This window comes from Acomys russatus, chromosome X, assembly GCF_903995435.1.
Source record: "Acomys russatus chromosome X, mAcoRus1.1, whole genome shotgun sequence".
Classification (NCBI taxonomy): Eukaryota; Metazoa; Chordata; class Mammalia; order Rodentia; family Muridae; genus Acomys; species Acomys russatus.
This window is the reverse complement of record NC_067169.1, coordinates 31,729,661-31,755,573: the sequence shown is the minus strand read 5'-3', so window position 1 is coordinate 31,755,573 and position 25,913 is coordinate 31,729,661. Positions and strand designations below refer to the sequence as shown.

Below are 25,913 nucleotides of genomic sequence, written 5' to 3'. Positions count from 1 at the left end.
ACATAATGCTGAAATTTTGGGAAATTACATCCTTGAATCATGGTAAAACTGGATTTATTTTGTTAAAGGTAATCGACATGCCTGAACACAACCCTGGCGACTTGGGAGGAACAATGCGACTGGGTTTAAGACAAACTGTTTTCACAACGGAAAATTCCATACTGAGTAAGTTTAACAGAGTTTGTTTGTTTGTTTGTTTTGTTTTGTTTTTTCAAGACAGGGTTTCTCTGTGTAGCCTTGGCTGTCATGGACTCTCTTTGTAGACCAGGCTGTCCTTGAACTCACAGAGATTTGCCTGCCTCTGCCTCCCGAGTATTGGGATAAAAGGTGTGTGCCACCACACCCAGCCAGAGTTTTGATTTTTATAAGACACTTGGAGTGGTTCATATGGCTATGCCAGGACCCATCCCTCTTGGAGGATGTGCAACTCTTTCCAGCAGCTGCAGCTGTCACCCAGCCACCTGCTCTTGCTGACCTATCATGTGAGACATCCAATATCTCCCCATTCAAGTTCATTTCAAAGAGTATTGGGTAGGCACAAAATAACCCACTGAACAGTGTCCCAGAGATCCAATGACAATAAGTGCTATGCCATGTGTTTGTCTTATCCCTGTAAAATTCTCTAGAGAACACCAATGTAAATTCAAGTATTCTCAGTTCATGGACATATGTTGAAAATGGCTCCCTCTTTCATTGTTTCCTTTCTGTTTGTTTGAGCCTGTGTATCATGAGTGTGTTCTGCCAAAAGCCTAAATGAACACATTTGTACCTTTCCATGATGTTAACATGCATTGAATAACAAAGTTTAGCAGTTGTAATGACAGAGATTCATCGTAAAATTTATGTATGCCTTCTTTTAGTAGTTGGGCCACTAAAGAAGTGTGTGCAAGTTCTTTATTCCAGTCTTTTCTTAAGATTTATTTTATTTTTAACTGTGTTTTTGTGTCTGTGTATGGGTCTGTGTATGTGTGAGTGCAAGTGCCCCTGGAAGCCAGAAGAAGGTGTCAGATCCCTTAGAGCTGGAGTTACAGGTGGTTGTGGACTGTCTGATATGGGTTGAGACTGTTGGGGTCTCTGCAAGAGTAACAGGTACTCTTAACTGCTCAGCTCTCTCCATGCTGCTTTATGCTAATCTTAATTGCTGACATTAATTCTCATATCATATAGCACATAGTAAATATATCTGTATACCACCATGTGTATATCTGGGTTACAGAAGGAATACAAGTCTGTAGAGATAAGATAACAAAACAGACCAGTACCAAGAGTGAGCTGCTGGAGCCAGATTTGGGAGTGAAGTTACAGAATTCAGCTGAGAGAGAGGTGAAAGGGTCCCACTGAGCCCAGAGCAGGAAGCAAAGCAGGAAATGGGTCAGGAGCTGATTCAGGTCTAGAAGGGTAGCCAGGTCAACAGACAGCATCAACAGGGCAGGACCACGCTGAGTCTCTTAAGTGCTTCTTTGCTTTCCAGTTGTTTTTAAAGTCTTTGAAACTTTGGAACATTGTTCACATAATTGCCTAAGTGACGACATCATCATCATCATCATCATCATCAACAACAACCAAAAAAAAAAAAAAACAAACCAAAAATGACTATTGAAAAAGATTATTGAAAGTTATGTGTTGTAAAAGATTTGGAGATAATAGTATTAAACTTTTATAAAAATATCATTGTGCTCAATACATTTTAAGACTTGATGGTAGTATGAGCGATTTAAGATTAATTTTTTATAGTAAGTCAAAAGATGATTATTATGAATCTTAAATTTGTTTTACATTTATTTATCTTGCATGTGACTGAGATTACTCTCTCCTCTCTCTGCCTGTGTGTTTGTGTATGTCTGTGTGTGTCTGTGTCTGTGTGTCTGTGTGTGTGTAAGTCAGAGGACAACTTGGGGGAGTTGGTTCTCTCTTTCCCGGGTCTCAAACTCAGATCATCAGGCTTGGTTGGCCCCACGAATCTTTACCTTCTGAAGCATCTCCATTGCCCTGAATTTTATAAAGCTTAAACATAGTGTCAACAGTATTTTTATAAGACATAAATCATATAGCATATAGTTCATCTGTTAGTGTATGGTTTCTTGGTTTTTATTGTGCTTACAGAGATACCCAGCCATCACTAGAGTCTTCACAAAGTTGTCCTATTATCCTTCCTGTCACCTTTAGAGCATTTTCACTACCTCCAGTAGAAATTCTATACTCTTCAGCTGTTACCACCTCTAACCGACTCAGCCTCTGGCAGTCATTGATCCACTTTTGCAAATTACATCTATTCTGGCCATTCAGTGTAAATGGAACCACATGAAATATGATCTTTTATGTCCAGTTTCCATCACTTAGTACACTGTTTTCAAGTTAGCATGTATCAGTATTTCTTTATTTCTTTTGTTGATGGGCACGGCCATATCTTTTTAAAAAAAACTTTGTCATTTATTATTTTTATTTGGACAACATATTACATATGTACAAAATACCTATGGTCAGAATCCTCTTTATAATTTCATTTGATTTACAAAAAATGGAACAGCAAAATAACCTAGGTCACTAATACTGTACAAAAATAAAAACCAATTAAACAGTTGTAAATATCAGTATCTTACAGTATTCCAGACCATTCATCTGTTGTGAAAGAACATCTTATCTACCCAGAGTGATGAGCACTATGCTAAATCAATCTGCAAACTGATGAACTAATTGGTTCCTGTAATTGTTGTAACTACCAAATATAATTCTCAAAAGGAGTGTGATGTGGAGCTTAAAGCCAGGGCGTCATTCCACAATGTTTTTTTTTAAAAAAGATGTATTCATTTATTTATTTTATATATGAGTGCTCTTATCTGCATGTATACCTGCACACCAGAAGAGGGCACCAGATCTCATTATAGGTGGCTGTGAGCCATCATGTGGTTGCTAGGAATTGAGCTCAGGACCTCTGGAAAAGCAGCCATCTCTCCAGTCCCAGTATTTATTTCTTGTAATGGCTATAGAATAGTCCATTGTGTGGTTGTACCACAATTTAAAAAATTTGCTTACAAGCTTATGGGCTCATTTTAGTCAATGGTTTATTAAATTTAATTGTTTTAATTTCATTCATTTATTAAACTTTTTTGAGACAGGGACTCATATAGCCTAGCCTGGCCTCAAACACATTGCAGCTAAAGATGACCTTGATCTTCCTGCCTTCCACTTCCCCTTTGTGCCACCACTCTCAGTTTATGTAGTGCTGGAGATCATACCCAGGGCACTTGCTCTATCAGCGGATCCACTTCCTCAGTCCCAGTTTTAAATTGTGTTTCTTTACAAAAGGCAGGTGGCATATGAACCTGTGGTCTTTAGCAAGCAGAAAGTTTTGCCTTCCTACTTGGTGAGACTAGCTTCCCATGATGTCTCTGGCAAAGATTGTAAGGTACAACTCACTCCCCATGGTTCTATTGAATGTTACTTATTAACAAAACAAAAAGCCTTGTAACATTATGTCAGCATTTGATTCCCTAGCTGGCACATTTATTTTGTAGGATCTTATTATTATTATTTTTTTTTACAAGCTGATACATTTAATTTAGAGGTTTCTTTTCTAGTCAGTACCTTTTTGCAAGGTCAGTATGGGCAAAATACTTTTGCTTATGCTACCTGTAAAAATGATCTACCATTTTGAGCTGTGCATAATGATGCACACTTTAATCCCGGAATTTGGGAGGCAGAGGCAGTTGAATCTCTGAGTTCGTGGCCAGTCTGGTCTACACAGTGAGTTCCAGGACAGCCAGGGCTACACAGAGAAGCCTTGTCTTTGAACAAAACAAAACAAAACAAAACAAAACAACCGAACAAAATGATTAGCCATTTTGATAGAAACTGTTTTGATGCTGCTATTCCTTTTTTTTTTATTTATTCAATTTGATTTGTAGGCCGTATTTCCAGTGCTTTGGACTGAGGGAGAAGCCGGAGAGTAAAGAGCTCTTTAATAAAAGAATGCCCTCTGGCAGAACAAAGCTTTACTGCTCTCCTATCGAGGGACAGTTCCTGTTTTTCTTACGTCACTTGTTAATCCAATAAGGGTTTTGAAAACTGAATTCATTCTTTGAGTCCGAGAGAATAAGTATGAATTGATTTGGACAAAGGTACCGGTAGTCGTCATTTACTTGGTTTATAAGAAATGTACTTACAGGACCTTGTTTCTGTCCTGTGTCCTGTGTAGAGATGTCCTCTGAGGTTGCTGTGTTGTTTTGTTTCAAGGGCTTTAGGAGATGAGGATGTAGCTCAGGCGATACAATGCTTGCCCATAATGCATAAAGCTTGGGCTCCACGCCCTGCACTGAATAAGCAGGGCCTCCTGATGGTGTGCATTTGTAATCCCAGCACTCCTGAGGTGGTAGACGCAAGAGGATAAAAAAGTGCCCCATGTGGTGACACAAGCCTGTAATCCTGGCACTCGGAGGTAGAAACGGAAATCTATGAGTCTGAGACCGGTCTGAGACCTGGACTAGCCAGGTCTATTAAACAGAGAAACCTTGTCTTGACCCTCCTCTCCCCAAGAACAACAACAAAATAAATTCAAGGTCATACTTCGCTACATAGCAAATTTGAAGCCTGCCTGTCTCAAAATGGGGTAGGAGCCTCTAAATAAAAGGGCTAATGATTGTGTGTGTGTGTGTGTGTGTGTGTGTGTGTGTGTGTGTGTGTGTGTGTGATTGTCAAAGCTGCCTTAAAGGTCATTACACACTAGTTGTTTTTAAAAAAATTTTTTTTATTAATTTATTCTTGTTACATCTCAATGGCTATCCCATCCCTTGTATCCTCCCATTCTTCCCTCCCTCCCATTTTCCCATTATTCCCCTCCCCTATGACTGTTCCTGAGGGGGATTACCTCCCCATGTATATGCTCATAGGGTATCAAGTCTCTTCTTGGTAACCTCCTGTCCTTCCTCTGAGTGCCACCAGGTCTCTCCCTTCAGGGGACATGGTCACATATGAGGCACCAGAGTTCATGTGAAAGTCATACCTCACTCTCCACTCAACTGTGGAGAATATTCTGACCATTGGCTAGATCTGGGTAGGGGTTTAAAGTTTACCGCCTGTATTGTCCTTGGCTGATGCCTTAGTTTGAGCGAGACCCCTGGGCCCAAATCTGCCGATCATAATGTTCTTCTTGTAGGTTTCTAGGACCCTCTGGATCCTTCTACTTTGTCTAGCTGTTTTTCTAAACTGTTTATGAATTGCTGTTTGTATACCTGTGGCCTTTTCTGGATTTGATCATGCTTAATCTTTATATTCTTTCATTGTAGCATAACTTTTGCATGTATCTGGATTTTGTGCCTATTTGGGAATTTAGTATATGTATGTGTGTGTATATATATATATTTGAGCATTTAGTATGTGTATATATGTATTTGGGAATTTACTATGTGCATATATGTATTTTTAAATTTTATGTTTTTTGAGGTTTAATTATTTCACTTTTCTCCTCAATCCAAACTCTTCCTGTGTACCCCCCCACTCCTCAAATTCATGACCTTGTCTTTGAATATTATTGGTGTGTGTGTGTGTGTGTGTGTATGTTTATAACCTATATAAACACATTTAGTGTTTACTTGTGTGTACATGTGTTTAGGGCTGACCTTTTGGGATTGGATAACCTGTTAAGAAGCTTGTCCCTAGAGAAAACTGATCCATCCTTTCTCAGCAGCTATTAGTGTACACACACACACACACACACACACACACACACACACACACACACTTGTTGCTGTAGTTTTGAGACTTGGCCCAGGATTTCAAGTAGTCCACACTAATCTGGAACTCACTATTTAGGCAAAGAACTTGAACACCCTATTCTTCTGCTTCCACCTCCCAAATATGAGATTACCAGATTACTTGTCATTGGCCTTGTCTCCATCCCCGCTCCCCATAGGTTCAGGTTTGCTTTGAACTCTTAGGCTCAGGTAGTCTTCTTGCCTCAGTCTTCCAAGGGGCTGAGGACTCCATATGTGTACCAGTGTACCGGCCCCCGGGCATATAGTGTTTAATTAACTATAAATTAACTCAAGGAACCTTAATGTGCTGATTCATTTCCTTCTGATAACCATTTCAGATTGGTTCCAGCATTTTATAAGAAAAATGCTGATTGGGACATCTCCACACGGGCTTTCTATTCCTTTGAATGTTTCCGTAGAACAGGTTTCCAGGAGTTGGGTTATTAGGTTCAAGGCTATGAACAGTTTATGACTGGTAATTCTGCCAGATTGTTGGAAAGAAGGGTGAGTGAGTTCACAGCGTAATTAGCTGTGCTGCTGTCCTGCATTCCTAGTTTTCTGCTCACATGGTCAGTTTGCTTGCTCTGTTATCGAGAAGTTATTCTTCATGGCTGCCTCTGACTATGCATTTTTCCATTACTACACAGCCCCCTTTCTTCCCCTCCAGTTGTTGGTTTGCTTGAGTGTAGACTGCTTAGGTCTCAGGTCTTAGCAGGGAGAGGTCCTCCTGTCCGAATGATCTAAACCAGTGGTTAGTACACTTTTCCAATAAAGGACCAGCCGTCATGCTATGCAGGTAGGCAGTATAACTATTAATGGCCATTGACGTTTAATCTTGCATCATTTTTTGTTCATGTTGAAATTTTTTCCAACCATCTGAAATATAGAAACCAAACAAAGATGAGGGGTCATTGTTGGTGATGGTCTGGCCCAGTAGGTTGGCTGAATTGTGGTCTGAACAAGAAACAGCACAAAGGAAGGAGGGAGGTGAATGATGGTATTTCTTCACTTTGTCTGCCTGATATGTGGCAGAGAATAAAGACCAAGTCAGTTAATCCAGCATCTCCCCCCTCCCTCTTTTGGTTCATAGAGTCAGAACCAGGTCTTGTGACACTGACTATATGTCGGCTTCTAGCCTTTTACTACTGAGAGTGTCTCCCTGGTCCTACAGTCCCATTGTTAAAAAAAAAAAATTATTCTCTAAAATGTAACGTGTCCTCCCCGCTCCCCCGGGAGAGGAGATTGAACTCAAGCCTCAAGCAAGCGCTTCGCCATTGAGCTACATCCCCAGCTCTTTTGACTTTTTTGGTTTCCAATGGGGTCTTATTAAGGTAGCCAGAGTGTCTTTAAATTCACTCCATAGTCAAGGCATGCCTTGAACTTGTAATCCTCTTGTCTCAGGCTGTGGAGTAGCTGGGTTTACAGCCCTTTGCCACAAGACCTGACTTCAAAAATATAACTACTTTTAAAAGTGTGTGTGTGTGTGTGTGTGTGTGTGTGTGTGTGTGTGTGTATGTGTGTTCACTTTTGAGGGTACTTCAGGCTAGCTGCCCCTAGAACTGCTTCATATTCACTTGTTTCCACCTCCCGTCTCCTCACAGGGACACTGAGTTTATAGATGGGTGCTATCACAACCAGCTTTATGTGAGCTCAGGGGAGCCAAACTTAGGTCCTTATACTTGGACTGCAAGCACTTTACCCAGTAAGTCAACTCCCAGCCCCAAAGTATCATTCTCAAATCACACATCTTACAGATGCTGAGGGTCACCCAGAACTCTCTTTTCAGATTTATATACTTTATTGCATGCTGTTATGCCTTACTTTAAAAGTGCATTTTATATAGGAAGTTATATAATGTGATTTGTGTCCACAGAATGACATTGCTGGTTAATTGAAGTCGGTGAGAAACAGCCCAGGGTAGGCCAGTACAAAAGGCAATACCTCTGGGCTGGCGATATGGCTTAGCAGGTAAAAAGGTGCTTGTCATCAAGCCTGAGGACCTGAGTTCAAATCCCAGAACCCATGAGGTTGGTGGAAGGAGAGAACTGACTCCTGCAAGTTGTCGTCTTACCTCCACATATACACTATGGCACTTGCATGCTATTCTACATACAATAAATGAATTAAATAAAAAATAAAAAGAAAAAGAAAGAAAATAGGATGCGTTGAAGGACAAGAAATACAGAAGAAAGTACGGCTGGATATGGGCAGGTGAGGCGAGAGGGTGCTGCAAGTATGCTTTGGCTGGTTATTAGACCATTGCTTTGCCTGTGGCTCTCTACTATGCATGAGAAATGGGGATGTAATAAAGCACAAAGAATTGACACAAGGTTCAGAGCTCATGCACGGAATGGGTGACAATTTGTTTGATAATGTCATAGACCCTAATCTTAATTAGTTTAGTCAAGTCTCACACATACCAAGGCATCCAGGAAGGGACCAAATCATAGTCTGTGTTGAGTATGGATTTCAAGCTAACTGTCACTTCCTAGAATGAACATGTGTCTGAACCATCCGGTTCAGGTGACAGAGTTTAGGATGTAGGCGACAAGCCAAAGCTGTGTGGCTAAGGAAGGTGGAAATTGAAGGTTTCTTTTTTTTTTCTTTTCTTTTCTTCTGGGTGTGGGTGCTTTGCCTGTTGTCTGCAGAAGACATCAGATCCCCTGGAACTGGAGTTACAGACAGTTTTGAGCCACCATGTGGATCCTGGGAATCAAACGTGGATCCTCTGGAAGAGCAGCCATTGCTCCTAACTGCTGAGCCACCTCTCCAGTCCCACAAATGGAATGTTTTAAGAGAAGAATTCAGGGGCTGGGGAGAAGGTTCAGTCGGTAAAGTGCCTGCTATGCAAGCATGAGGACCCACGTGCAGGTTCCTAGTACCCATGGAAAAGCTGGGTGTGGTGGTGTGCATCTGTCACCCTAACAGTGGGCCACTGGAGGGTGAGGCTGGAGACAGGCAGATCCCTGGAACTCATGGCCAGCCAGCCTATCCAAATCAGTGAGAGACTGTCTCAAAAAGTAAGGTAGAGAGTGATTGAGAAAGACAAAGACCCCTTGGCTTCCACACCCATGTACATACCCATGTGAACATGTATGTATACCATGCACACACTTAACAGGTGTCTATGTATGTGTAAAATATAGACCATATTAAAAAAGAATGAAGCTGGGAGGGGTGGCACATGCCTGTAATCCCAGAACTCAGGGAGGCAGAGGCAGGTGGATCTCTGTGAGTTCGAGGCCAGCCTGATCTACAAAGTGAGTCCAGGACAGCCAAGGCTACACAGAGAAACTCTCTCTCAAAAAAGCCAAACAGAACTAAGCCAAACCAACAACCAACCAAACAAAAAAAAAATCAAAAACCCCAAAACAATACAAAGAATGATAGAAAGAAAACTTTATTCCTTTCAGCGACCTTGCATGCTTTTTCTCATTAATAAAAAGAGCTTGTCTGCACAACTTTAATCCCAGAGGCAGGTGGATCTCTGAATTCCAGGACAGCCAAGGCTAGACAGAGAGACTCTGTCTTGAAAAAAACAAAAACAAAAAACCAACCAAACAACCAGCCAGCCAGCGAATGAACCAACCAAACAAACTAACAAGAAAAAGAGCTCTTGACTAGAGTGGGTTGCTTCTGCTTAATTGTAAGAGAAGAAGATGGTTTTCCCCCCTGAAAGAACAAGAAGCCACTGAGCGAGTCATGGCCCTGGTGCTGTGGAGTGGTTAAGTCTGAAAATGGAAAGAAATGGGGATGTGGAAAAACAAAATTTTAGGGCCTATAAAAATTACTGTTGCTTTATTTCTTCCTATCTAAGCATGATACAGTAGAACAGCTTCCACTTTCTAATGTGATTAGATTGTTAAGAAGTTAAAAACAAAGACACCCACAAAAATCCTTGTGTGGGTTAATGAGGTGACTTACTAAAGAGTTCTAAGTCCACACCATAGTAATTTGTAATTACATAGAGACTTGTTCAAAGGGGAAGCAGTGCAGTCCATGAGGGGAGTATAAACAACAACCACAAAACCTTAAACTCAGGGAAAGGGAGGCTGTTTAGATATTGAAAATTACTGAGTTGTTTCATAAAACTGGAAGATGACATTAAAGTCCGCAAGTAGCAAGGAGAGGAGAAAGCTGGAAGCCGGCCCTGTTTCTGTACTTTTGGTCTTTTTCTTTGCGGTGTTGGGGATAGAGAACCGTGTGCATTTGAGACAAGTGTTCTCTCTGGGACACACCCGTAGCCCTTTCACTATTGTAGCCCAGGCTTGTTGGGAAGTCTCCATCCTGCCTTCACCTCCAAGGAGCTGGGTCGGGTCCTAGGCATATACTACCATACTCAGCTCCTGACTGCGCACTTTCCAAGTATCAGCAATGAAGACACTATGTGCAGCATTTCAGTTATTTCCTGTCACACCCTAGGTCCCAGTGACCAGTTTACACAGAACAGAATCTTTGTCATCCAGGTCACTTGTTAGAAAGCCACTTAGCCAGCTCTTGGCCTCCATATGTTAGGGAGTGGCTGGAACTTAGAGAGGAAAGATCCAAACAATCCTCAAAGCTAAATGGCCCTTTTGATTCCAGCCTTGAAATAAGGTTCATGGGTTCTAGGATCAGTGTCTTGTGGGAGGAGAGCAGGGATCTCAGAAAGTAAGACTCTACCCTGGGCTCCTTATGAAAGTGTCTTTGGCTGGGCATGATGGCACACACCTTTAATTCCAGCGCTTGGGAGGCAGCACTCTGAGTTCGAGGCCAGACTGGCCTATAGAATGAGTTCCAGAACAGTCAGGGTTACACAGAGAAACAATGTCTTCAGCAACAACAACAACAGCAACAGCAACAACAACAACAAAGTGTCTTTGCCCGCAAGGAAGCACACAAATGCTAAATCAATATTGCCTAGAGGGCTCCAAGGATATCTCATTCGGTAGAGTGCTTGCTTGCAAGTATAAGTGAAGGCGCAGTAAAACCACTGAACTGCTGGACAGATCCATGGAAGGTTTATTGGGACTCAAGATGCCAAGCCTGGGGGTGAGAGTGAGGCAGAGAAACAAAAGGGTGGAAAATCAAGTGGATTTTATATGATAGGATAAGTATAACTTGTCGAATCTGTATACTGTCAGTTGTATGTATGTTCTCAGGGCTAACTGTTTGACACTAGACAACCAATTGTTGTGCTCTTTCCTGGGGAGGAGCACCTCTCCTGCACCCAGATTTTCTTAATTGTCTATAGTTCTTTATAGGGTTGAGGCATTGTGGGATTTTCCCCATTCAGTTTGATATATTCATTGGTGTCATCCTGTCCAGCTCACATTTGAGCAGTCATGGAGTGAGACCTTATGAGTATACTTTCTGATATTAGTGTTTTAAAATTTTATTTAATTTTATGTATATGAGTGTTCTTAACTGCTGAGCCATCTCACTGGCCCCTAAGCGTATCCTTAGTGTCGAACTATAAAGATATCACTGTGGATTGCTTTTCTGAATTTATTTCAAGTAGATTTATAAGCAATCAAGAAAGATTTTAAATGCATAAAATAAAAATTCCAAACAGCTGGATGGGGTGGCTCAGACCAGAAATCCCAGCTACTCAAAAGCTGAGGCAAGAGAATCACAAATTCAAACCTGCATGGCCTACAGGGCAAGTTTAAGGCCAGCCTAGGGAGTTTTCTGAGACTGTGTTTCAAAATAAAACAGGTAAGTTGTCAGTGATAGAGCACTCCCCTAGTGTATGCATGCATGGGCCAGCGTTTAATCTTCAGTACCATCAAGTAAGTAAATCAATAGCAAAATTCCCAGAAATGTCGCATCATACACTATACGCATTATATATGCATGTTTCATTTATTCAGCACAAACTTATTTTGTCTTCTGCCACATAAAACTTACATTCTACATCCTTTCTTTCTGTTCCTATTTCATTATCTAGAAATAACAAAAATTATGTATTTGATTTCCTTATTGTTCTAATACTTGAATTTATTTAATTCTTGTGGTAATCCTGTTAGAGATTATTACAATTCCCATTTCAAAGATGGGGAAAACTGAGGCATCAAGGCTAAATCATTTACCCAAGGCACACATCTGTTAAGTGGTGTAGAGGGATTTAAAGTCATTCAGTCTGGCTTCAGAGTATCTTTCCTCCTCCTTTTCCTTTCCTATCCCTTGGGAGATAGACCCCATAGCAAATACAGTCTGCCTTAACCTAAATAATAGTTCACAAACCATGCAGCTTCTGAAGTTCACACAGAGTTGATGTAATACCTCCTTGCTTTCCAACTGTATATCACTGTGCTGTTTTCTATTTTCCTTTGGTTTTTATGAACCCATAGTTTTAGTATAAAGGTGGTTCCAAGTGACCCCACACTTTGGTAGTACCTCAGATGGAGCTCTCTGAAGGTTCTTTTCCCCCCAACTCTCCCCACTTTTCCCTAAAACATCTTGACTAGTCACGATTGTTCCTTTCATCACCATTCTCCCCATGTGGACAGAATTGCAAAGTGAAGCTTGACTATGATCATCACTCACACAGAGGCATGTGGTTAGCATTTTAAAAAATGATTTATTTGGCCGGGCATTGTGGCGCATGCCTTTATTCCCAGCACTCAGGAGCCAGAGGCAGGTGGATAGCTGTGAGTTCGGGGCCAGCCTGGTCTACAAAGTGAGTCTAGGACAGCCAAGGCAACACAGAGAGACCTTGTCTCGAAAAACAAAGACAAAAACAAACAAACAAAAAAAGATTTATTATGTATGCAGTGTTCTGCCTGCACTCCAGAAGAGAGCACCAGATCTCATTATAGATGGTTGTGAGGCACCATGTTGCTGAGGGAGATAGGAATGGGCAGCACCATGTGGCTGCTGGGAATTGAACTCATGACCATTGGAAGAACAGGCAGTGCTCTTAACCTCTGAGCCATCTCTCCAGCCCCTAGACATTTTTATTTTGTTCCAAGTCAAAAGCTCAAATGAAACCACAGGCATTAATGTGGCCTTTATCAGTTGAGACTTCCTAGTCCAGCTTCATGATTGAACATCTACAGCCACCCTGACTACTGAATGGAGTCTGGCTCCTGAATCTGGTAGAGCTTGACAGTAGTAACTCCAGCACTTCTTGTCTCCTGGGTTTGTGCTGGGGTCTGCACCATGGGGGCTGATGTTGGGGGATAGTCACTGCCTTCTTAGTGTGTTCTAGTATTGTAATCTAATTGGGGGGGGGGTTCCTGATAGAGCTGGCTCTCTTCATATGATGCTGTGGCCCCTGAACATCCATCATGTAGGGTTTAGTGCCCAAGATTTTGCTGAAGGTGCTGCTCTGAGCTGCAGTGGTGCAGCTACATGGCTGTCTAAGTGCCTCCTTGCTTGATTTGTAGCCACACACTCCTGGTAAAGAAACATAAGTAAATGAAGTGCTTTATTTAACCCACCAGTCTTTTCTTCTTGATGCTCAGCTTTGTTTCCCTCTGTTGTCTCTTAACACAGCAGTGGACATCTTTGTGGTGAAATCTTGGTCTTCATTTGAGCCCCACCGCCAACCTCTGATAGTATTAGTCTCTCTCAAAGAGTTGTGGTGTGTGTGTGTGTGTGTGTGTGTGTGTGTGTGTGTGTGTGTGTGTGTGTGTGTTTGTGTATGTGAGCATATATGTGACAGTGAATTATGAAGTCAGAGAACTTTTGGGTCCATTCTGACCTTTGACTTTGTTGAGGCAGGTCTCTCTTGTTTCATTTGTTGTGCTGTGTATTTCAGGGTAGGTGGCTGGAGAGCTTTGAGACAGCTGTCCTATTTCCACACCCAATCTTGCTGCAGGAATAATGGCATTATAGATGTGCATCACATTTGGGTTTTCACATGGGTTCTAGGAACCAAACTTGGGTTGTCACTCTTTTGAGGCAAATGCTTACATATCCTGAGCCATCTCCCCAGAGTAAACCCAGTATCTTGTACATGCTAGATTAGCATTCTGCCACTCAGACCCTCCACCAGTGAGGGTCTCCACTTCTCCAGAATCACATTTTAGGGTCAAAGTATACTCTAAGGTGGAATACACAGAAATATGGACAGTAGGGTAAGAAAATATGCTGGTGGCTCTGAGAACATAGCTCAGTTGGTAGACTGCTTCCTTTGTGTGCACAAAGTCCTGGGTTTGGTCCCCCAGCATCTCCTAAAAATTGGGTAGAAGGGTTAGGGAGATGGCTCAGTGGGTACAGTGCTTGCCATGTACACGTGCGAACTGAAGTTCGGATCCTCAGCACTATGCCAAGAGCTGGTGGTATGCTCTTGCAGTCTTAGTGCTGGGTAGGCCAGGACTAGAGACTTGCTACAGGGTTTTCTACCAGAAGACAAGAAAGTCAACTCGGTCCTTTCTATGTCTCTGATAGAGATCTCAGGGGGCTTTCTGTACACACTTGCATTGGAGCATTGGATGTGCTTCTGAAGTTCCTCACTCAGTGTTAATTCCATTCTTATGTCTTCACAGAGAAGCTTTATGGTGATGTTCCTTATATAGAAGAAAGACACCGACACCGCTATGAGGTACGTCTTTCGTCTGCATTCCTGAGGGATGTGGATACCTGGTGCAATGAATCCCAGCAATTGTAAGCGGGCCCTTTGGGAAATGTGTCCAGCTTCATACTATCTGTAAGGAAGGCTGCTAAAATTTCCCTAGCATCTCTCGCCTTCAGAGGAAGCTGTTGGGATGCAAGAGTAGATGATGGCAGAGTATCACAGAACTTGAATGCGTATGAACAGACACAGCAGAAAAGACTACCCTAAGCCAAAACAAGCTCAGCATCCCTCCCTAACCTCTGTCTCTTGTTTATCAGGTTTGAGAAAGATAGATAACGTCCAACAAGGAGCCAGATGCTTCTGGCCTAGGAATGAATTTCTGCTTTTGTATGGGGCATTGTAGCTTTCAGGAACCTCTTCTGAAAACCAACATTGAGCTTGAGGCTTAGAGTCCCATGACTAGGAGAGCTTAACTGCTGAGATGGTACCAGGTATCACATCTGGAGCTGTGGATGGCCATGCTGGGATTAGCTAGTCAATCCTGATGTGTTTGGCTTTGCAGACTAGGAATCTCTGCTTGCTGTTTAGTCAAAGCAATCTGAACAGTGAGGGCATGCATTAGCCCAGGTCACAGGTAGACTGGTCCATGGTACAACTCCTATTGCCTCCGGGATTCTCTTGGCCTCCTTTTCCTGTGTGTCTGGTTTGCCCAGAGTGGTCTCTCTCATCATTGTGAGGAGGTTGCCAGCAGCAATTGAAGCATAGAATTTTTTTAGTCTGATTAGTTAATTTTCTTCTTTATTTGTCTATTGGTTTTGTTTTGTTGTGTTTAGTTGTTTGTTTTTGAAACAGGATCTCACTATGCAACTCTGGCTGGCCTGGGAATCCTATGTAGACTAGGTTGGCCTCAAACTCAGAGAGATGCCTGCTCTGTCTCTCAGATGTTGACATTCAAGGCTTGTGCCACTAATCAAAAAAATTTTTTTAAGATACAGTCTCATACATCCCAGGTTGATCTTGAACTCCATATGTAGCTGAGAATGACTTTGAATTCCTGACCCTCCAACCCTACCTCCCCAGTGCTAAGATAACAGGCGTGTGCTGCTTGTGCCCAGTATTATGTGGTGTTGAGGAATGAACTAGATTCATGCATGTTAGGCAAGCACTCTACCAACAGAGCTGCATCCCCAGCCCTCAGTGGGTCAACTTCAATTATCTGTCAGCCTGTGAATTCGTACCATTGCCAGCAACATGATGAACATTGGTGGCCTTAAACCTGGGTTTTCACAACACCAGCCAAGAGGAATGGATGTCTTAATCACTATTCTATTGCTGTGAAGAGACAGAAGGACCAAGGCAGCTCGTATAAGAGAAAGCATTTTACTGAAGACTTGCTTACAGCTTCAGAGGTTTAGTCCATCGTCATCTTAGTGGGGGCTCTTGACTGCACTCCGTGGAGCTGGAGCAGTAGCGGTTAGCTATAGCCTGATCCACAGGCTGACCATCTTCCAGTGACACATGTCCTCCCAACAAGGCCACATCTCCTGATCCTTCTTATCCTTCTCAAATAATACCACTCCTTAGTGACTAAGCATTCAAATATGTGAGCCTATGGAGGCCATTCTTATTCAAACCATCACAATGTATTTATTGTATTTGGCTTGGCCAATTGGAGTCAGCTTCTGAAATGGGGCAGATAAGAGTTCCAAGACCAAAGGAAAGAAGAATTTTAATTGTCGTTCAAACTTGTGATTTGGGGGCCTCAGGGAGATGGCTCAGAGGGTCAAATGTGTGCCCACAAACATGAGGACTGGAATTTAGATTTCCAGCACTCACATAAATTCTGGGTAAATATGATGGCCTGCCTATAATTCCAGCACACAGAAGACTAAGACAGGATCCTTGGGGCAAGCTTGTTAGCTCCAGGATCAGTAGAAGACTCCACCTTAGTAGGCTATTGAAGAAGACACCCAACATCAACCTCTGGCTCCCATGTGCATGCATACACACACACACACACACACACACACACACACACACACACGTGCACATGCACCCATACCCATGTGTACCCATATACATGCAAACATGCTTATATACATGCGCACTATACACATACATATGTAAAAAATTGGGGGATAGCATGTTATTTTCTTGTTACTTTGTAAAATACAGGCAAAAAAAAAAACTTAAGGAAGGACTTATTTTAGTTCATGGTTTAAGGAGATACAGACCATCATAAGGAAATCAGGATGGAGGATATAAAGTAGCTGTTATCATTATGCCAGCAGTCAGGAAGGAGAGAGGGAGAAGGGAAGGAAGGAGGAATGCTGGGTATTGAGTTTATTTTCTCCTTTTTACTCAATCCAGGACCCTAGCACTGGGGTGGATCTTCCCTCCTTACTCAGTTAACTCATGCCCTCATTCATACACATGGCCAGAGTGTGTCTCCTAGATGATTGTAAAGCCAGTCAAATTGACAGAGAAGGTTGGCCATCACAGAGTGTTGAGTACACATAACTCAGGGAAGCAGCAGATACAGAGATGTTTGTATGATGTAAGCTGGTATCAAAGTTCTGAATCAGAACACTTGCATTTCCATAGTCCTTTGTTCTGAGTCCTATCTCTGAGTAATATAGCATGGACCTCCCAGGTTCATGTGATTTGAATTAGACCTAGTACCACAGGTTCATCATAAGTTTAAAATTAGATGTGGGATGTTGAATATGGAAATTAAGTAGAAGACCAATGCAATGGAAAAAAAATCCATCAACTGATGCACGGCCTCTTTATAAGCTGTTTTTAAAAGTTGTTCTATAGTTCAAATACTTGAATTTCCTTTTTTTGCATTTTAATTGTCTTTATTAAAAAAACCCACACAAAACAAAAAACCCCAAACTAGGTATAAAAGTCTTTGTTCCAAATAGATAGTATACAAATTGTTTTTTTTCTTGTTTGTATTTTAAAGACTTAAGAAATTTCTAATATCATAAATAAATGATTTCTTCCTCAGACTGATTTTTGTAGTACATTAAAAAAAAACTCAAGTGGAAAAGTGTATAAATTTGTCATTTATGAAAAACATGTTTCTTTGTAGTGTTTCTTATATAACAACAAAACAATTACAGATTATACTTTCTACAGTGTGGTAAAACCTCTGAAACATGCACTTCATAAGCCTCTGACCACATGCAAAACATCCATTTGTCAAAATACTTTGCTTTAGCTATATACTTGAATTTCTTGCATTTCCAGGTGAACCCCAACCTGATCAACAAATTTGAGAAGAAAGACCTTTGTTTTGTTGGTCAGGATGTAGATGGGAAGAGGATGGAAATTATTGAACTGGCAAGTAAGTGGGTTCTTTGTTTCTAGAAGTTTTTGTGATGACCTAACACATTTTTTTTCCCAAACTCAGATTAATGTGGCAGTTCATTGTTCCCTTTCCCAATTCCCCAATCCCTTGAAATGCATACAGAACTTCAAAATGTATGGAAAACACATTGCATGTCATTTTAGGACTTCCTAGTTTTAACTTAGCATCAATAGCTATATTTTCCCAAGTCTACCAACTGTACAAGTAGTAGGCATCTTTGCCATTTCCCCTCTCTCTATCCTGTGTCAGCTCTAAGTTAAATGCTCTGCAGAAAGCAGGCAGCTCTCTTCTTGCTCTTCTCCTTGCCCTTGCTGGTCATTGTGGATGTCTATTGTATGAGGGACCCAGGTCCTCTCCTGACTCTTGACTTGGGATACTGAATATAGATATTAAGAAGAGGGAGCTGGAGAGATGGCTCAGTGGTTACTAGCACTGGCTGCTCTTCCCAAGGTCCTGAGTTCAATTCCCAGCAACCACATGGTGGCTCACAACCATCTGTAATGAGATCTGGTACCCTCTTCTGGCATACAGGCTTACATGTAGGCAGAACACTGTATAATAAATAAATAAATAAATCTTTAAAAAAAGAAGAGGATCTTGAAGGCAGCCTTGGGCTAGTCATTGAATCACTGAACTTAGAGTTTTTCATAAGACCAAACAAAGGGCTGGCAAGGTAGCTCAGTTGGTAGAATGGTTGCTTCCCTTGCACAGATCCCTAGGTTTGGTCCCCAGCACAGTATAACCTGGGCGTGGTGGCACAGTCCTGTAAAGTAATTCTGGTAGGAGGAGCAGAAATTGAAAGGTTATCCTTGGCTACATAGTATGGATAGCGTAAGCTACAAGAGACTGTCTTAAGACAAACCAGGTGGTGGTGGCAAATACCTTTAGTCCCAGCACTTGGATCTCTGTGAGTTCAAGGCCAGCCAGGTGTACAGAGTGAGTTCCAGGACAGCCAGGACTGTTACAGAGAGGAATCTTGTCTCGAAAAACCAAAACCCAAAATCTAAAACCAATCAAACAAAACACAAAGGACCAGATTTCTGGTGAGGAGAGCACAGATGAGAGCCTGGCATGCTGGCTCATACCTGTAGTCCCAGTACTTGGAAAATTTTGACTCAAGAGGATTTCTTTGATTTAGAGGCAAGCTTGGGCTTGTAGTGAGTTTGAAGTAGGCTTGGGTTACATGAAATCAATGAGTAGCACCGAAATTGTATATAGCTGGGCTAGGAGGCCCTGAAAGCATAGGCTCTAAGCATACATTTGTTACTGAAAAGACATAAGGCAGCAAGCATTCTTACCATTCAGCCAGGACCCAGCTTGTCTCAGCTTTTTATCTTGTCTGTAGTGTGTGTGTGTGCGTGTGCATGCACATGTGTGTGTGTTGAACTAATACTTTTTCCACATTTTCAGATGATTAAAAAAAAGAATATTGTCACATGAGAAAATAATTATGTAATGATATGACATTTGCGTTTCTGTGTCCATAAATAGTTTTATTGGAGATTGGTGTAGGGATGGAAAGGTGTGACCTTTCCCTCACGTATCATAAAGGTCACAGCTGACATTCTTGTGATAGAAGATTAATAAGAGAAAAGCAAGAGATAGGGATTCAGTTTGGTGGTAGGAGGCGCTGGGTTCAATCTTCAGCTCTGGAAGAAAACAATCAAAAGAAAAAAAAATGTTCTAGTTAGCTTTTCTCTTGTGATATACCACTCTGACCAAAAGTAACGTGGGGAGGGAAAAGTATATTTCATCTTACAGGATATAATCCATCATTAAGGGAAGCCAAGACAGAAGTCTGAAGCAAAAGCACAAAGGAATGCTATGAATTGGCTCACTCTCAGGCTCATTTCCAGCTAGCTTTCTTAGACAGCCCAGGACCACCTGCTTAGGGACCACAACAGACCCCCCCCCACCTCAATTAGCAGTCAAGAAAATACTCCACAGACATGACTGTAGGTTAATCTGATGGAGGCCACTCTTCAGCTGCCATTCCCTCTTCCCAGGTGTGCCAAGTTGACAACTAAGATTAGCTATCATAAGTCTACTCCTTGTCAGCGCGACACAAACACATTATTGTTAAACCATACTTTTCCTTTCTTGTCCCAAGAGCTCAGTTGGGTATCTCAATATATAACAGTTCAAATGTTAAAGTCTAACAGTCTTTGAAAGTTTTAATGCTTTAAACGTTCAGTATCTCTTTTAAAGGCCAAAGCTTGTTAAAGGTGGGCTTTCATAAAATTAAAAACAAACAAATTATATACTTTTTTTATTTGAAGAGAGAACCAGGGCACAGGTACAATCAGATCAAAGCAAAACCAAAACTGTAGCAGTGTAAAGAGTTCCAGGTTCACAATCTGGCATTCATTCATGAGCTTCTGAGATAGACAAGGATTTGGCAGTCCCACTTCTCTGGCTCTGCCACCTGTCGAACACACAGCTTATGTTATAGGTTCAGGCTGGCTTCATTCCACAGCTGCCATTATTCCAAAGTCCTGGAATCTCCAGTAGTGGGGGGAGGGGGGAGAGATGGGGGGGGCGGGAATCTCCATTGTAGCTGGGGCTGCAGCTTCATCAGTGGCCTTCCATGGATTCTCTTTTGGGATTCCATTCTCTGTCACATGGCACCAAGTTTCACCTTCTCTTCATGACATTTAGTTCTTCAGCTTTCATGCTGCCAAAACCAGCATCTGTGCCAGACACTGGTAACGCACACCTTTAATCCCAGCACTTGGGGAGGCAGAGGCAGAGGCAGAGGCAGAGGCAGAGGCAGGTGGATCTCTGTCAGTTCCAGGCCACCTGGTCTACAAAGTGAGTCCAGGACAGCCAAGGCTACAGAGAGACCCTGTATTGAAAACCCAAAAATAACCAAAGTACCATGTGGGCCACTCTTACACATTAATAAAGTAAACACTGAGCAAAACTAACTTAGGGAGGAAAAGGGGCTCATGTCATCTTACTTAATAAGCTACAGTCCGTCATTAAGGGAAGCCAAGGCAAGAAGAACTCAAGGCAGGAGCTTGAAGCAAAAACCGCGAAAAAAAATGCTGCTTGCTGGCTTGCTGCCAAGCTCACATTCAGCTGCCTTTCTTATGCAGCCCAGGCCCACCGGCCCTCCTAGAAGCAGGGATGGTGCTGCCCACGATGACCTGGACCCTCTTGTATCAATTAGCAATCGAGAGCATGCTCCCAGGCATGACCACAGGCCTCACCGATGGAGGCAATTCTTGGACTGAGCCTTCCTTTTCCCTTGCATCAGGTTGACAAGACTAGCTGTCACACAGTGTAACAAGTCTAGTTAGTTAGTTTCATGTGACACAGGGACTTTCAGAAATGAAGACTCAAAGATCCAGGGAAAACTTTTTTTTTTTTTAATTTTTAGATTTGAAGAGGAAGCCTTGTGGAAATGTGATAAGACAAACGGTGCAATAGACTGAGGGGCAACAAGACTGTCCAGATTCTTCTTGGCCTCTCTCTGTAGCATTCTTGCCTGACAGATGCAGGGCAGAATCCCTCTGGATTGAGGGGCTTTCCCCCACTGCTGTTTCTGGTTTTGTTTTTCTGAGACAGGCTTGTATTCTTCAAACTCAGTACCTAGCTGCGGCTTGCCTTGAACTCCTGCTCTTCCTTGCCTCCATCTCCCACATGCCAGAACCACAGGCGTGGGCTTGTGAGCTACGCCTGGCAGGCAAGAGGGTATTATGACCTACTTTCAGGCAAGGTGACTCCAAGAGTTTATGCCGGCTCTCTCACACAAAGGCAGCGGTGGTCAGAGTGACCTTGCTTTTGACGCTGCTGCATTTTATGCTACAGTAAGAGAGATGAGTAGTTAGGAAAGAGGCTTCATGTCTTGCAATGCTTAAAATATTTATTATTCAACTCTTTACAGAAATGTTTGCAACCCCCAGACCCATGCATATACACTTCATTTGATCAACTTGAATACTTGGGGAGTTTCTTTTTGATCTGTTTGCCTGGATGTTCTCTTGGCATGCTCTTTCTTTCTTTCTTTCTTTCTTTCTTTCTTTCTTTCTTTCTTTCTTTCTTTTTTCTTTCTTTCTTTCTTTCTTTCTTTCTTTCTTTCTTGTTTTTTTGCGACAGGGTTCCTCTGTGTCCTGAACTCCCTTTGTGGGCCAGGCTGGCCTCGAACTCACAGCGATCCACCTGCCTCTGCCTCCCGAGTGGAGTGCTGGAACTAAAGGCGTGTGCCACCACCACACCTGGTTGGCATGTTTATTTTATGTCAAACTAAATTTAAATGTTCTCCAAACGCTTCCTCAAGATGATTGATGTGACTGTACCATTAGTCTCCTCTCCTGGGACACGTACCTACTCTGCCACTCACATTTGGAGCAAGACTATTCTTTGTTTTGGGGCCGTCCTGTCTTGTGTGGTATTTGTCAGCATCCCTTGCCTCTGGTTAATGAATACTAGTAGTAGACTTGCTTCCCCTTCCCCTTAGTTGTAGCATCTCAAAAACATGCTTACAGAGATGGGAGAAAGGTCTATCTTCCTGGCAGAGTGTTTGTCCAGCATACACAAGATCCTGGGCTCAATCCACATCACCTCAATGCCAGGTGCGATGCTGGACCTTGTAGTCCCAGTACTTGGAAGTTAGAAGCAAGAGGACCAGGAGTTTTAAGGTCATCCTTAGGTACACTGAGGTATACCTGGGCTACAAGAAACCTTGTCTCAAAAACCAAACCACAACCAATCAACTAAAACCAAAACATCTGTAGACACTGGCAAACGTTCCTAGATCATCAGGCTTGAGACTGAACTAAGTTCTTCCTCCTTTTCACAGCCCCAACTTGTAATCACTTGTCAAGTGCCATTGAAACTGTCTGAGATTGTCGATGCAGGTGCAGTCGCAGTCGCTGCCACCTTAGCCTCACTGCACAATGGTTGCAAGTCTGACTCAAGTTCCTCCCTGCTTCTAGGTTCTCTTTTCTCTAATACTCCCTAAACATGACAGAACTCTGGCTTTGCCCTCCAGTCTTGCTAATTTGCTGAAGAAACCACTCTGATTTGTCACTTGTGAAGTACATCCTGAGTACTCCAAAAGGGTATAGAGCTGGATATAGTGGTACATGCCTATAATCCCAGGATTTGAGAGTCTGAGCAGGAGGATCACTTCGGAAGCTTGTCTGGGTTATAATAGTGGGGTCCAGGTGAGCCATGGCTACATAAGGAGACCTTGTTGGACAAATGTCTTAGTTAGGGTTTTACGCCTATGAAGAAACAACATGTTCATACATCTCTTTTTTTTTAAGAAGATTTATTTATTTATATAGTACTTTGCCTGCATGTGCGCCTGCTTGCCACAAGGAGGCTCTAGATCTCATTACAGATGGTCATGAGCCACCATGTGGTTGCTGGGAATTGAACTCAGGACCTTTGGAAGAGCAGATGGTGCTCTTAACCTCTGATCCATCTCTCCAGCTCAACCATACAACTCTTAAAAAGGAAAACATTAAGTTTGGAACTGGTTTACAGTTTCAAAAGTTTAGTTCATTATCACCATGGTAGGGGACATGGTGGCATGCTGGCAGACATGGTGCTAGAGAGGGAGCTGAAAGTTTTATATCTTGATCCACAGGCCGCAGAAGGAGACTGTATGCCACACTGGGCATAGCTTGAGTATAGGAGACCTCAAAACCTACTCCCACAGTGACATTTCCTTCAACAATGCCACACCTATTCCAACAAGGCCACACCTCCTAATAGTGCCATTCCCTATGGGCCAAACATTCAAACACATGAGTCTATGGGGGCCATACCTACTCGATAATAATAATCAGTAAACAAATTGGTAGCTGGGCATGGTGGCCTATGCTTTTAATCCTAACACTCAGGGGCTGGGGGTGCGGTAGGGCAGAGGCAGCCAGATCTCTGAGTTCAAGGCTAGCCTAGCCTACACAGTGAGTCCCACACCAGCCAGGGCTTATACAAAGAGATCCTGTCTCAAACAACTAAACACAAAATAAAGTATTAGAATGATGTTGGAGAACCTGCCCTTTCAACCTGTGTGCTTTAGACTCCAGACTTTCTTTTTCTTTTTCTTTTCTTTCTTCTTTTTTTTTTTTTTTGTTTTTTGTTTTTTTGTTTTTGTTTTCCAAGACAAGGTTTCTTTGTGTAGCCTTGACTGTCCTGGACTAGCTTTGTAGACCAGGCTGGCCTTGAACTCACAGCAATCCACCTGCCTCTGCCTCCCAAGCACTAGGATTAAAGGCGTGCGCCACTACGGCCCGGCCAGACTTTCTTTATAACTTGGCAACTTTTTTCTCCGTCTCAGCCCATCTCATAATTCTTTGATGCTCTTTTCTGTCATTTCCCCCTTTGATAGTCAATAATCTATTTGAGTGCTTCAAGAATGGGAGCAGGAAGGGGAGGGGGAATCCCAAACCTGGAGGAGATCTGATGTCAGATATGGCTGCTAGAACATGTTTAGCTGGACCCTGAAAGAAAACAGTGGACAGTTAGCATACTCACTAGATGTCTGATGCTGCCACCATTGCCGGACTCTGTGTAGAGTTTTGAATTAAAATCGTAACATGCATGTTTCAGGAGTTGCTTTGATGTTGGATTAAAGTGTGGTCACTGTTGCTCTTGGAAGCCACCAGCCCCTCTTGGCTTGTGAGAAGAGGGCAGAGAAGTTCTCAAGCAAACAACTGTTTGTTTGCTTTATTCAAGTGCTTATTCTCTGTTCATTCTCCTGCTTCTCTTATTGTCAGCGAATACTGAGAGGCCTCGTTCTTCACAAAGATTTAGATTCCCATTGACGCCTTCAGATTTAATGAAGGCTGGAAAGGAAATGAGAGCTGCTGTAAAACTTTGCAGTTTTTAAAAGCTCACTGCAAGGGAATTCACTTTATGAAGGGAAATTCCCCAGAAGATTTTGATCTTTAGTACCCTTTAGAAGCATATCCACGAATCTCTACTGTCCCTCAAGGACTCGGAGAGGAACAAGGCTTGAGATTTGTTGAATGTCAGAATCTACTTTAAAGCGATTAAGAGCATTATTTTTAAAGGTACTTTGTTTGACTGATAGGACATCATCAAAATAAAAACTCTTTCATCATTCTTCATATCCACACAGAGAATTTGTTTGAATAAAATGATTCCAAGCAATGATCCATTCATTTAAATAGTCTGTCCCTGGCTGTGACATGATCTGTGTCACAGCTTCTCTCTGTAGCTCTGTAGAAACACAAGCACTGTCTCTGCTCTTTCTAAGACATCCCTAGATATTATGCTATAATGTTTAATGTGTTTTATTGCTCAAGTTACATTGCTCAAGTTACATTGCTCAATTTCTTCTCTAAGTGTGGATGACTTTTCTTCCTTTTTATAATAAAATTTTATTCATTGTTTTTAAAACATTACATTTACTTACTCATTTGTGGGGGTGGGCATGGAAGGTGGGCCTCACACTATGGCTTGTACATAGAGGTTAGAAGACAACTCTTGATTTCTCCCCCGTTTACCACATGGGCCCCAGGGATGGAAGGTCATCATGCTTAGAGGAAGCATGCAATTCTACCCGCTGGGCATTTCCTAAGACCTTTGTTTTGTTTGTTTTGTTTCTGTTTTTCTGAGACAGGCTCTCACTATGCAGCTGAGGCTTACCTGGAACTTGCAGTGTAGACCAGGTTGCCTTCAGACTTGTGGTGAGCCTCCTGTTTGTGCTTCCTTAGTGCTTGCATTACACAGGCTGGTACCGCTATATTTGACTGTTCTAGTTTGCTTTCTGTTGTTGTGAATACTATGGCCAAAAGCAACTTGGTGAAGAAAGGATTTATTTTGGTGCTTACTTCCAGGTCACAGTCCATCACTGAGGCAAGTCAGGGCTGGGACTGAAGCAGAAATCATAGAGGAACACTGCTTACTGACTTACTCTCCAGATGATGCTCAATTTTCTTATACACCCCAGACCCATGCTAGGTACTCACAGTGGGCTGTCCTTCCCCTGTTCAATCAAGACAGTCTCTTACAGATATGGCCATAGGCCAATCTGATCAAGGCAGTTTTCACTTAATGTTTCCCTTTCCTAGGTATGTTACAATGACAATAAAACTAATGGGAACACTGACTTTTTTGTTTAGCTTTGAGATAGGGTCTCTTGTAGGCCAGGGTGGCCTGGAAGTGTGGCTGAAGATGACCTTGAACTGATCTTCCTGTCTCCACCTCTGGGGTGCTGGGATTATACCCCTGCAGCAACATATTCAGCTGTTTTCTTTTCATTGAGGGAGAAAGTATCATTCCCTGTGCCGAGCTTTCATCT

The 25,913-nt window shown here is 42.3% G+C and overlaps 1 protein-coding gene across 1 annotated transcript in view; it reads left to right on the top strand.

Annotated features, from left to right (window-relative positions):
* Ctps2 (CTP synthase 2) overlaps nucleotides 1-25,913 on the top strand; it is a 126,218-nt gene that overhangs the window by 71,526 nt on the left and 28,779 nt on the right. The window contains exons 14-16 of the mRNA XM_051142354.1: nucleotides 69-165; nucleotides 14,225-14,280; nucleotides 17,509-17,605. Of these exons, the coding sequence (XP_050998311.1) occupies nucleotides 69-165; nucleotides 14,225-14,280; nucleotides 17,509-17,605 (250 nt within the window). The remainder of the gene's footprint in view (nucleotides 1-68; nucleotides 166-14,224; nucleotides 14,281-17,508; nucleotides 17,606-25,913) is intronic.